This window comes from Vicugna pacos, unplaced genomic scaffold, assembly GCF_048564905.1.
Source record: "Vicugna pacos unplaced genomic scaffold, VicPac4 scaffold_20, whole genome shotgun sequence".
Taxonomy (NCBI): domain Eukaryota; kingdom Metazoa; phylum Chordata; class Mammalia; order Artiodactyla; family Camelidae; genus Vicugna; species Vicugna pacos.
In genome coordinates, this window is record NW_027328741.1 from 71,091,823 (window position 1) to 71,105,760 (window position 13,938).

The 13,938-nt window shown below is 38.2% G+C and overlaps 1 protein-coding gene across 1 annotated transcript; it reads right to left on the reverse strand.

Annotated features, from left to right (window-relative positions):
- Positions 1-1,471: 1,471 nt before the first annotated feature.
- On the reverse strand, positions 1,472-3,047 carry LOC140693691 (endogenous retrovirus group K member 10 Gag polyprotein-like). Its single transcript, XM_072957399.1, has 2 exons — positions 1,643-3,047; positions 1,472-1,554 (listed from the first exon to the last, which is right to left on the reverse strand). The coding sequence occupies exons 1-2, from the start codon at positions 3,045-3,047 to the stop codon at positions 1,472-1,474; spliced, it is 1,488 nt and encodes a 495-aa protein (XP_072813500.1).
- Positions 3,048-13,938: the final 10,891 nt, after the last annotated feature.

The following is a 13,938-nucleotide window of genomic DNA, read 5'->3' on the forward strand; positions in this document are numbered from 1 at the left end:
GCCAGTGATAACGTTGCATAGGTTCCTTGAAATTTGTAGAAGGAACACTAAATGCAAATCTCTTGCAATCATCAGGATATAAAGGAATAGTATAAAAACAATCTTTTAAATCAATAATAATCTTATAAGTTCCTTCAGGAATCGCCATAGGAGTAGGCAAACCAGGTTGTAAAGGACCCATCAATTCCAAAGTTTCATTTACTTTACGTAAATCTTGCAACAATCTCCATTTACCAGATTTCTTTTTTATAATAAATATAGGAGAATTCCAAGGTGAATTAGAGGGAGCAATATGTCCGCTGTCTAATTGTTCCTGCACCAATTGTTTAGCAGCGGCAATTTTTTCTTGAGAAAGGGGCCATTGAGGAACCCACACAGGCTGATCGGATTTCCATACGATAGGGTCTGCATGAGCTGCAGGATGATCAAAGGCCCCCATTAAAAATGCCCTAAGCCTTTTCTATCTCTCTTTCCTTTAACCTGTAAAGGTTGAGTAATTCCCTGGTTATGCTTTCCTAAACCTTGATTTGGGTATAGTCCTTGTGATAGCAATTGTTGAGTAATCGTAGGATTAGGACTATACAAAAATACTCCCATGTTTGACATAATATCTCTTCCCCATAGATTAACAGGTAAATTTGGAAGGATATATGGTTGAAATATCCCAGAATGTCCTTCCTCATCTTTCCAGGAAAGAAAAGCGGAACTTTGTTCTGGATTATGAGACTGACCAATTCCTAGTAACATAGAGAGAGCAACTTGCTTTGGCCAGTGTTCAGGCCAGTGGGAAGCAGCAATTACAGAAATATCTGCTCCAGTATCTAGAATGCCTTTAAATTTTTTGCCTTGAATCTCTAAAGTTAACTCAGGTCTCTGATCGCTTATCTGTTGAACCCAATAAGCATCAGAGGAACCAAAACCTGCAGTACCTCTCTTAAAATTAGACTTGTTCTTTCCAACAGTAAGAGTAGGTAACAAGATTAATTGAGCAATACGTTGGCCTGCAGGAATGGCCGTTATCGTTCGAGGAGAGTGAGCCATTACCTTGATCTCTCCTTCAAAATCAGAGTCAATTACTCCTGGAGCAACAAGTAACCCTTTCATAGTTGTGCTGCTACGTCCCAATAACAGTCCTACACTGCCAGGAGGCAAAGGCCCATAAATTCCAGTAGGGAGGGCTTGCATTCCCATTTCTGGGGTTAATACTGTGTAGGTGGTGGTACAGAGGTCCAATCCTGCACTTCCTGGGGTTGCTCTACAGAGGTCTGAAATACTTGGTCTGGAAGAAACGGATTGTGGCTGACCTGAGAGGTCTCCTGAATTGCCCCGTAACATTGTTTCGGGGCCTGGGGCTGGCCCCTCACCCAGTTTCCCTGGTTCAGAAGTTGTCCATTTATATCAGTTTTAGATCTGCAGTCTTTAGCCCAGTGTTTTCCTTTTTTACATTTTGGACATAAACCAGGACTGGTTACTAATATATCTTGACCAGGTGGTTGTTGCCCCCTTTTAGGACATTGATTTGCTCGATGCCCCAGTTGCCCACATGCATAGCAACTACCAGGAGGGCCAGCTACCCTGGAAGTTCCTTGAAAATTTCTCTTTGGGCGGTTTTGTTGGAACAAAACCTCTTTAACTGTTTTACCTTGTAAAGCTGCAGCTAAGGCAATTCCTTGAACATAGGATGGTCCTATGTCCGCACAGATTCGTATGAAATCAGCTAAATTACTCTTTTTTCTGTATGGTCTTAGAGCGGCCTGACAAGCAGAGTTAGCATTCTCATAAGCTAATTGCTTAGCCAAAACCAATCCTGCTTGCTCGTCTCCTATCACTTTACCAATAGTTTCCATAAGGCGAGCAACAAAGTCTTGGTATGGCTCGTCAGGTCCCTGCCGAATTTTGGACAAATCTTCAGTTTTATTTTCAGAGTTGGGCAGCTTTCTCCATGCTCTTAAAGCTGCTGCATTTATCTGAGGGTAAGCACCGGGCAAATAACCCAATTGAGAGTGAATATCTTGATATTGTCCTTCTCCAGTTAACTGCTCCAATGTAACTTGGATGCCCTGTCTCTGATTGATACTAGCTGTAACTGCACAATTTTCATAGAATTCTGATTTCCAAAGTAGATAATTTCCACCAGATAGGCAGGCACGTGCCACTTGCTTCCAATCATTTGGAGGTAAATATTGATTTCCTAAACTTTCAACAATGGCTTGTGTAAAAGGCGCAGTAGGTCCATATTGAGCACAAGCCATTTTTAATTCTTTTAATTGTTTAAAAGGAATAGTTTCATAGTATCTCTGCTGTTGGGCGTCCTCAAGGACTGGATATACTAAAGAAAAACCAGGAATGTGTTCTCCTTCTTTACTAGCTTGTTGCAAAGCCTTTTGTAAAGGACTTAAAACAACAAATTTTGATGCCTTCTCCTCCTGTGGAGAATAACTAGGAGGAGGGGACGAAATTATTGGTGGCCTTTTCTGCTCCTTCTTAGAAAGATTCTGTTGAACACATTCCGTAATAATATCTTTAAATTTAGACATGTCAAAAGTTTTATTTTCCTCAAAAAAGATGCCCCAAGGATCTTCATCCTTGTGGTAACGGGCAGCTTGATCCTCTAACTCCTCTTGATCAGCTGGATCTAGTTCTGAATCAAAAGGACCATCGGTTGCATTTATTGCTGGAGGAACCGAAGGGATTTCTTTAACATCTGGATAAGTAGGAGCAGAGGGCTCAATATTTTCTATTTTTACAGTATCAAATTTCTCTCCCTCAGTGGCTGGGTCGAGGCAATCTCTAATTAGTTGCCATAAAGGAAGTATAGTAGCCGGCATTTTATTTGGACCATTGGCAGTATAATAGTCTCTTAGGCGAACTCCAACAACCTTCCAAGTTTCTAAATTAACAGTACCCTGCTCTGGAAACCAAGGACAAATTTCTTCTACAAAAACCAAGAATTGTTCTAAACGTTGTTTCGAGACCTGAATTCCTCTTTCTCTTAACATTACTCTAAGCATTTGTACAAACAATCCTTTGCTATGATTTTGCCCCATACTCTCAAAATACTCTCCCCGCGAGAATTTACTTTTACCTTTCCAATATGGAGCTCCTAGTTCCTCTCGCGGCGGTCACTGCAGCAGCCTTTTGCAGATTTCAAGTCCCTGTTCGGGCGCCACTTGTCGGTGCCAGCCGACAATCGATCAGGTCCAGAAACCTGTGCTGCAGGACTGAGAAAAGGAAAGACGTAACAAAAAGACAGCAAGACAAGAAAAGTTGGGGTTGAGAGGGTCTCACTCTAGCCCGCAAGACGCTAGGTCAAGAGTGGACGACGAGTTTATTTCTAGCAGTTAATTTATATGATTTTAACCCATTAGCTCATACATTCCTGCACGTAGGCAACGGTATTGTTTTAGGGTACATTAACAATGTATACTAAAATCATTAACTTAAAAGACATCATTATTGTTTACTGTTCTCAACAAACTAAAATTATCTGTTCCCGAAACCAAGATCATAAACTAAGGTAATGTTCCTCTAAGCTAACATCGTGACTCGTGTACTATTAACTCAGGTGATTGTTCTTCAGATTAAGATCACTAACTTGTGTGCCGATTGTATCTCTCCTTCCGAAGGTCCTTTGTGACTTAATGGCCTCAAGCACTAGCGCACCTGGTGTATTCTTTAGTAAAAGGGGGGCGGGACAGAGATTGTTCTAACTCAATTGACCTTTGAGCCGGGCGCCCCGCACTGTGGGAGTTTAGGCCCAACCTTTGTGCTCGGCAGCCTCAATCTCAGAGCCTGGCGCCCTGCACTTTGGGGTTTTACGCCCAAGTTCTGTGCGCGGCAGCCCTCCGTCACGAGTGGCTCCCCGCACAAGAGTATCCAATGTTGGGGTTTTTTTCATGTTTCCAAAATGTATTTCATAGTTTCTGTTGGTTTCGGAGGCTTCAACAGCAAAGAGTTGACATGACCCCTTTAAAAGTTTGGACTTCTAATTTGCATTCTCTCTGACTAGGTATTCCTTAAGCAGACCAAATGATACCAAAATTGACAAGTCTGGCTGCTAGGTCGATTCAGTATGTTTCAAATACTAACTTCATTTGTGTATTACTCCCAAACATGTAAATCATTTCTATTAAACTTTTTAAAGCCTGCAAATGAGATACGAACACAATGTCAAAACTGTAGTCTTGGACAATCCCTCCCACCACGGCTGTATGGAAACAAAGAGCTAAACAAAAACCACATTTCTGAGAAATGTATCTGGAAAGTGTTGATTCATCGATGCCCAGTTGGCAGAGAAGAAGTGCAAACTGGACTCACTCTCTCCCATATACACAGCAATGGAAACATCCACTCAACCAGCCATTGGCACAGGACACTTGCCGAAGAGAGGTCCGTTACTTCCAAAGACAGGATGAGGCCTCAGAACACCTGGAAGCAGGAGAAGGCAAAGCAGGGAATGGAAACCAGTGCAGGGTCTGACCCCTGGTGATGGAGCAGCAAAGGTGAAACTCTGTTTAACTTGGATGCACACTCTCAAGCGGACAGGAGACATGGGATTGAAGGTGATGCGCTGAGTGTTAGAAGAGTGCACAGCAGATGCTTGGCTGACAGAACTCAAAGAAACCAGCGCAAAATATCCCCACAGTTGATTCTGAGAACAAGATACTAGCTACGAAATTTGAGGAAGCAGAGGCAGCGGTCAGTGAGGGATAGGGCTACGGATGATGGCACACGCTGAGTCTCAGGGATATGGAGTGCGTTGTGGGATGTGGTGGGTCCTATCAAGAGAGCAAACTGACACGTGACCCCAATGAGAAAGCAACTACACTGGAACGAGTGGTTGAGATTATCGATATGTCCCATGGCCACACCCAGTGCATCTGCAGGACCAGGGACCAATTTGGCATTTTGCCAATAGTGCACGTGTGGGGCTGAATCATAGATATCGTGCATCTGGTCTGAGGGATCCAGGGGGTCTTGGGTTTGAAATCAGAATGAAAAGCCTTAGGATCTGCTACATTCATAACCTGGGCTGGGATTATGGTTTGTTTCGAGTCACAGGGTGCGCAGCAGCTGTGGTTGCCTTCTTGCACACGTGCCCCAAGGATGAGAGGACAAGGAAGAGAGGTCCAAGTCCACAGCTTGAGAAGAAGAAGCATTTCATTCAGCATTATCTCCGAAAAGCCGATGCTACATTTTGGATGGCACCGGCACGGTATGGCATCGAGGAAAACAAGTTCGGTCTGTGGGATCTTTCCAGCAGGCCCTGATGTGTGACATCCATAGATATGCTTCCACAGGTGTTTCTGTAGACAGAGAAGCTCTGGGAATAACTGGTTTCATTGGGACATTCTCGTGGCACTACAAAGCACAAACACACTCTCAGTTTGCTGTTTTGGAAACACTCCAAAATGACACAGAGCAGAATGCAAGCTGAGGACCCTTAGAAGCTTCATTTCCACAAGAGGAAGTGTCCTGTGCACTTTAAGAATTGTGAGATAAGAGCAATTAAAATGAGGTTATGTTAATCGAAATATTATGGGGTGTTCATCACAACAAAGGCAACACCAGCAATTGGAGGTGTACCAGACAACACACACAGGAACAGGACATGGCATCAATATCTAGGAGAAATTGTCCTCACAGGGATGCCATGGAATTGCGTAGAGCCAAGAGTCTAAAGTTTTCACTTAACAAAGCCCTAGAATCTACATTAGATATCTGATATTACCTGACCAGTAGAGATGAAGAAGTACAGTAAAAGAAGCAGGAAGCACCAATTTCAGTTCCAAAGAAATTGAAGGCCCAAAAGATAAGCTTTCAAACAACTAGACTGCAAAAAGCTATCCAGAGCAAGTATTGAAAACGGAGGTGAGGAAAACCCTGAAGAACAACAGTGTCTCAGAATCACAAAAGGTAGAATACCAGAAAAGGGGAAGAGATAGTCCAAAGACGAGCCAAATAATATCAGAAAACTCAATGGATGAGATATTACCAGGGCTAAAATTCAGTCCTAAGTAGACTAGACAGTGCAGAGGGACGCGTGAATGTCTGTGAAGACAGGGGAAAGAAATCCCTCGTTCAGAAGCAGACATAGGGAAGCAAGTGCAAACCAATGAACACATTGCTGTTGAATCCTGGGGTAAGACAATGCATGAAAGACTAGGATTCCTAAGACTCCCAGACGGAAATGCAAGAGAGAAAGAAACACAAAATATCTGAAAAGAGATCTGTACAAAAATCAGACAGAAACCTGCTGAAAGCCAAGAGAGAATCATCTATGCCAATTCAGGAAGTATACAGCGCCCAAAGGAGGTGGAATCCCAATAGACCTACCAGCAGCTGTAGGATTCAGATCAACAAAGTTCATGAGCATCCCAGTGATTTAAATTGCGCCTGGAGGAAAGAGACATAGTCACAAGAGAAACTCCAGAAGGGTTTCAGCTGATATCTCGGCAGCAATATTACAGGACAGGGAGGAGTGCCAGGACATAGACCACATCCTGAATGGCCAAATGCTGCCATCTAGGGTAGCCTAGGTCACATGACCGCCATTTCTCATAACGGCAGAGCTAGAGAATTCCACAGAGCGGCCAATCTTAAAAGAATTCAGCAGTTCGAAACTTATCCTCAAAGACAGGTAGAGAATTCTCCCCTGAATAGAAAAGCAGCAAGATGAAATGGAAAGAAGAAAACCATTACTGGAATTGCAAGAAGAGCATGAGTGGCAAAGAAGAAACAAGAAGAAGGCAAGGAGGACATCAAAACCCTAAAGATGGGAGAGGGAAGCAGGAAATCATAGGTGATTGGAAGCACTATCTAAAGTGAATCAGCTTATGTGACTCTCTGTTGGAAGCGAACGGAGCGATGCATGGCCTGACGTGTTTGCAAAACAAACGAGCAGCAGACCAACAAAGAATCAAACCAACAAACAAGCACCAAAAGGGTACGGTTGGCTGACATTTACCAAGGGAACCATGATAATTCAAAAGAAAACACTCAAGGTGATATCAAGGATCATTCAGCACGCATCGGCCCAGTATGGCGGCTTACATGTACTCAGCACACTTGTATTCGGAAATCAGAGGCGTGCATTTATATTGGTAAATATTGATTCATAAAAGCATATCGTGACCTAACCCAAATGCCGATTTGGAATCAAATGGATTCCTAGCCCGTGATATAGACTTGCATGTCTTCCAGCAGGAAGAATGAATGCCATATTCTACCCTACGTAGAGAAGAAATGGCATAAGCTGATAACAAAGACAAGTAGCTCTGCAAAAGTGTACTAAGAGCAAAAGAGACAGACAGTAAAGTGCACATTGTGGTTGGTCTCATTTCTAGGAATTTCAACCCCCATGAAACCAATGGATCCATGTCCTGAGAGTGCGGGCGTTTCAGCAGAAATCAACCGACGGATATGTATTCGGGGTGTACGGATATCACAGGAACATAAATTTCCTTTTGTGGGTCTCTGTGTTCCTTATATTTTGGAGATCAAGCCTTTGTCTGTTTCACTTACAAAAATTTTCTCCCATTCCGTAGGTTTTCTTCTTGTTTTATTTCTGGTTTCCTTTGCTCTGCAGAAGCTTGTAAGTTTCATTAGGTCCCATTTGTTTATTCTTGCTTTTATTTCTTCTAGGAGAAATTTTTTGAAATGTATGTAAGATAATGTTTTGCCTATGTTTTCCTCCAAGAGTTTTATTCTATCTTGTCTTATGTTTAAGCCTTTAATCCATTTTGAGTTGATTTTTGTATATGGTGTAAGGGTATGTTCTAGCTTTATTATTTTACATGCTGCTGTCCAGTTTTCCCAACACCATTTGCTGAAGAGACTGTCTTTATTCCATTGTATATTCTTGCCTCCTTTGTCGAAGATGAGTTGACCAAAAGTTTGTGGGTTCATTTCTGGGCTCTCTATTCTGTTCCATTTGTCTATATGTCTGTTTTGGTCCCAATACCATGCTGTCTTGATGACTGTAGCTCTATAGTATTGTCTGAAGTCTGGGAGAGTTATTCCTCCAGCCTCTTTCTTTCTCTTCAGTAATGCTTTAGCAATTTTAGGTCTTTGATTGTTCCATATCAATTTTATTATGATTTGTTCTAGTTCTGTGAAATATGTCCTGGTTAATTGGATAGGGATTGCATTAAATCTGTAGATTGCCTTGGGAATTGTGACCATTTTAACAATATTGAGTCTTCCAATTCAAGAGCATGGAATACCTTTCCATTTTTTAAAGTCTTCTTTAATTTCCTTCATCAATGGTTTATAGTTTCTGTGTATAATTCTTTCGCCTCCTTGGTTAGATTTATTCCCAGATATTTTATTACTTTGGGTGCTATTTTAAAGGGGATTGTTTCTTTACTTTCTTTTTCTGTTGATTTATCATTAGTGTAAAGAAAGGCAACTGATTTTTGAACATTAATTTTGTAACCTGCTACCTTGTTGAATTCTTCAATCAGTTCTAGTAGCTTTTTTGTGGACCTTTTAGGGTTTTCTATATATAGTAACATGTCATCAGCATGTAATGACACTTTTACCTCTTCTTTTCCAATTTGGATCCCTTTTATTTCTTTCTCTTCCCTGATTGCTGTGGCTAGGACTTCCAGGACTATATTGAATAAGTGTGGTGATAATGGCACTTGCATTTTTCTGATGGTAAGTGAGGTTCATCTGTTTCATGTTCCTGGTGGTTACCTTTCCCCCACTGTATCATCATTTTTTGTAATGGGCTTAATGACCATATCTGTCTGATTTTATTTTCACATTCTGCTCTGTTCCTTTATTCTGTTTGTTCTGTGCCACTATCGTATTCTTTTTAATACTGTAGCTTTGTATTCGTTTAAAACCAGGGACAGTGATACATCCTCTTTTTTCTTTGTTAAAGTTGTTTGTGTTTTTAGTTTGTTTGTATTCTTTCCTTTCTTTTTTTTTAGTGATTTCCTCTCTTTTGTGTTTACATGTAAATTTTAGAATTATTTATTGTAAGTGTCTGAAAATGCCCTTGGTATTTTGAAATCACTGAATTTAATTTGTGTATTTTGTTGGGTAATACTGTCGTTTAAACAATATTTTATTCCTCATCTATGAACAAAGTATACCCTTTCATCTGTTTTCATTAACTTCAATTTCTGTTATAAATATTTTATAGTTTTCTGAGTACAGGTCTTTAACCTCCTTGGTTGGATACATTTCTTGATTTTTTTTTTTGTAATGCTACTGTAAATGTGACAGTTTCCTCACTTTCTCTATGTGTTAGCTTGTTGTTAGTGTGTAGAAATGCAAGATTTCTGTATGTTAATTTTACATTCTGAAATTTTACCAAATGCATTGATAATCCCTAGTAGTTTTGTGGCACCATTTTTAGGATATCTGTTTGAATTATGTCATCTGAAAACAGATACTTTTACTCCTTTTCTTAATTAGCTATATTTTGTTCCCTTTTATTTTGGATAGCTATGGCTAAAATTTCCAGATTATACTGAATAAAAGCGGTAAGAGTGAGCATTCTTTTCTTCTTCCTGCTCTTATTTGAGATACTTTCAGCTTTTAATCAGTGAGTGTCATGTTAGCTGAGTACTTGTCATATATGACTGTAACTATTTTGAGATATGTTTGATCATGCCCACTTTAAGGAGAAATATATTCATAAATAGATACTGAATTTCTCAAAATATTTTATGACTCTATTGAGGTGACCATATAATTTTTATTCTTCAGGTTGTTTGTGTGGTGTATCATACTGATTAATTTGTGGGTATTGAATCACATTTGCATCCCTGGAATAAAATGGACTTAACCATATTGTATAATCCTCTTAATGTATTGTTGGATTTGTTAACAATTTAGTGGTTATTTTTGCATCTATGCTTATCAGTAGTAATTTTTTGAGGTATTTCTTCCAGTTTTAGTAGTAGTGGGATACAGTAATGTGGAGTAGTAAGCCTCCATTCCTCTCGAAAGTTTTGGAATATGCTGAGAAGTATAGGTGATAGCTCTTCTCTAAATGTTTGGTAGAAATCACCTGTGAAGCTCTCTAGGCCTGGAATTTTGTTTCTTGGGAGACTTCTTTAAATACTTATTCAATTTCATTTGTGATAATCTATTCATATTATCTTTCACATTCCATTCTGGAGATTAAGTCTTTCTAAGAAATGGTCCATTTCTTCTAGGGTTTCCAATTTATTGGCATATCATTTGTTGTATCATCTTATGATGCATTGTATTTCTTTGATATAAGCTGCAACTTTGCATTTATTTCTGAGCTTAGTAATCTGTAACTCTCTTTTTTGCTCATGTGTCTGGTTAAAGTTTATCAACTGTATTTATCTTTCAAAAGCCATTATTTAGTTTGATTAAATGTTTATATTTTTAATCCTTATTTTATTTAAATATGTTCTGTCTTTCAGCTGTCTTTCCTTCTACTAAGAATTTTTTTATTATTTTTTTACATTTTTGGTAGTAAGAATATGTTATGAGAGAAATGTTTCTTATTTTTATAAGTGGGATTATTTTGCTATAAGCATCCCTATTAATACTGCTTTCGTTATACCCCATGGATTTTTTTTGTCATTATTCTTTCTATATTTTTTTGATTTATACAGCAAACCATTTGTTGTTAATACTGTATGTTTTTTCATCCACAATTTAGTATTTTTTACAGGTTTTTTTGTTTTGTAAATTTCTCTTTTCACAGAATCCATGTTTCTTCACAAAACTAGGAGAAAAATAATACAATTTATACATACATCTGAAAGACCCAAATTTTCTAAAATTATTATGAAGAATGTAAAAAGCTGAGGATATTATCCTCCCTGAGTTTAGAACATACTACAAAGCTGCAGTAATCATTACATCAAAATATGGCACTTAAAGAAACACATAGATCAATGGAACAAAATAAAGATTCCAAAAATAAACCTACACACATATGGTCAATTAGTCTACAAAGAAGGAGGCAAGAGTATACAATGAAAAAAAGGTAGTCTCTTCAACAAGTAGTTCTGAGAAAACAGGACAGTACATGTAAAAGGAAGATGTAAAAGCACTTCTTTCCTTAGTATAAAAAATGAGATAAAAATGGAATAATTTCCTAAATGTAAAGCCTGAAACTATACAATTTCTGACCAAGAACAGAAGCAGAACTGACTTTGAGATAAATCATAGCAATCTTTATTTTTGATCTCTCTCCAAATTAGAAAAAAGGGAAAACTAACAATTACTGTTTTTACTTTACTGAGGAAAATGTAGATGTTTTATGTGATACAGGGATTTTATTTCTTGTATAAGTGTGAAGTGCAAAACTTTCTCAGAGCAAAGGAAACCTTCAACAAGACATATGATAACAGACAGAATAGAAGGAAAAATTTCAGACAATGAGACCAACAAGAAATTAATATCCATAATATATATATATATATAGCATATTAGACTCAATATTTAAAAAATAAAGACCCCAACGTAAAACCAGTTGAAGGATCTTCATGGAAACTTTTCAAAAACAGACATGTGGATGATTTTCATGCACATGAAAAGAACCATAACGTTGCTATATATTATGAAAACATAAATCAAAACCAGAATGAAATATAAACTTATAGCGACCAAAATGGCTGATAACAAAATGTCTACAAATGACAAATATTAATATGAATGTCGATAAGAGGGAACCCAGGTATACTGTTGGTGGAAAAATAAATTGATGCATCCACTATTATAAAAGTGTGAACAGTGCTCAGAAAACTAGAAATAGAAGCATTATATGTTGCAGCAATTCCAGTTTCTGGTATAAATCTGAAAAAAAAGAAAAGATTATCTTAAAGGATATATTACCCCCAAAGTTCATAACATCATTATTTACAGTAGCCAAGGGTTGAAGCACGAATCAACTGCCCATCAACAGATGATTGGCTGAAGTAGATGTGAGATATAGATAACATAATAAATACAAAGTCATTGTATATTAAAAAATAAATTTCTGCCACTTGGAACAATGTGACTGGACATAGAGTGTGTTGCACATAGGAAAATAAGTCATACAGAGAAAAACCACTCTACATTATCACTTAAATGAGGAAAATAAAGATATAAGCGAAATAATCATAAAAAAGCAGAAAAAGAATCACATATATATGTGTACTGTACCAAGTAGTGGTTACCTGTAGGGAAAGGGATAAAGGATGGAGAAGACAGAAATGTGCAAGTTACTAGTAATAAATTAGAGAACCAACAGGGCTATATTTACAGCACGGAGAATTATTTTAATAATTTAATTGATTTTAAAGAGAGTATAGGGATATATTTTAGTAAAATGTTCATGTAGCTGGGAAAAACATTGAAGAAAAGAACTCTTGAAAATCAAAATATTTTGTAGTACTATGATAAAAAGGGAGGTGATTTGTTCACTTTCTTTAGTGTTCTTATAATGTCCTTAGTAGAATTTAAGCTTTTAATTGAAAAAGTATATACTTTTAAAAGTGACAAAAGTTTAAACTATTTTTGTCTCTCCCCTTACATCTACAGTCAGTAAAACATTCACATCTGAACAAAAATAACTACAACACAAAACAATACTCCAGAACGCATGTGAACAGGTGAAGTTCAGTGGAATAAAACACACAAAGGAGGCTGAATTGAGGGAAGAGCAGAGTTGGTGTCTGCAACCAAGGTCCCCTGAAAAGGATATTCAGTCCACAATTTCAGAGAACCCAGAAGAAACAGGGTCTCAGTGGTTCACACAGTTTCCGCCCCCAACTTCACCAGTACTCATAATCACAGGTAACTAGGAGGGAGCTACAATGGAGTCAGAAATTCCATCCTTCCGACACTCAGGCATTCATGAAACTGTCCCTACTCCCCTTTCACAGTGGTGGAGAAAAGCTACCTTGCAACACTGGACATGGCAAAGGCACTTGCCTGATTACAAATACCCACCTGCCTTTACACATTTCTTCAATGTGTACACTGATTCTCAATGGATATAAGAAAAAAGGAAGGGTTCGCTCTCCCAGTGACAAGAGTGGCATTAAATAACAGAGAAGTCTAAGAAGTGACTATGAAAGCACATCTTTTATCCAGACATTAGCGACTGGAAAGTGCCATTTTGAAATATTATCAGAGGTATCTCAGGTAAGTAAAACCAAATATTGTGCAATAATGCAAATTACCAGAAAACAAAAGCAAGGACTCCAACTCCCATTGTGTTATTTAGTATCATAAGAGCAATAATATTTCAAGATCATGATCAATCACAGTAACATTATAGGGCACGCACACACACAGATAGACACACACAGACACCAGCACAGACACAGACACACAAGCAAACGCACCTGCAGACACACACACACAATGTCAACCCTGCAGCAAACAAACTTAAAGTCATGGTATATTGCCATATAACTAATAGAGAATCCAAATAGATGTCATACAGAAACTGAATACAAAAAACAACACTAAGAAAGCAGTTTAGTGAGCTCAGGAATAAAATAAATGATGATAAGAAATACATTACCAAAGAGGCTGAAACTATAAAATAACCAAATATTATTGGAGGACCAGGAGAACTTAATAAATGAGATGAAGAATGCAACAGAAAGCATTGGAAGTAGAGCGTCTTTGTGGAAGAGAGATTAGCAAACTCACCAATACAAAACTAGATATGATATGAGAGGGCAGAGATACAAGATATTAAAAAGTGAGGTAATTCAACAGTAGCCATTGGAGTTCCACAGAAACTGCACATTAGAGTGGAATCCTTGAGGGAGAAGACAGTTAGAAGGCAGCTGATGGTTTATTTAAAGAAGTAATTGTCGATAAATTCCAAAACCTGTGTAAGGAACTGATATACAATTCTGTGAGACAACAAAACACCAATAAATTTAAGACTAAGGGACCTCCTTCAAGATACGTCATATGCAATTTGGCATGTCAATG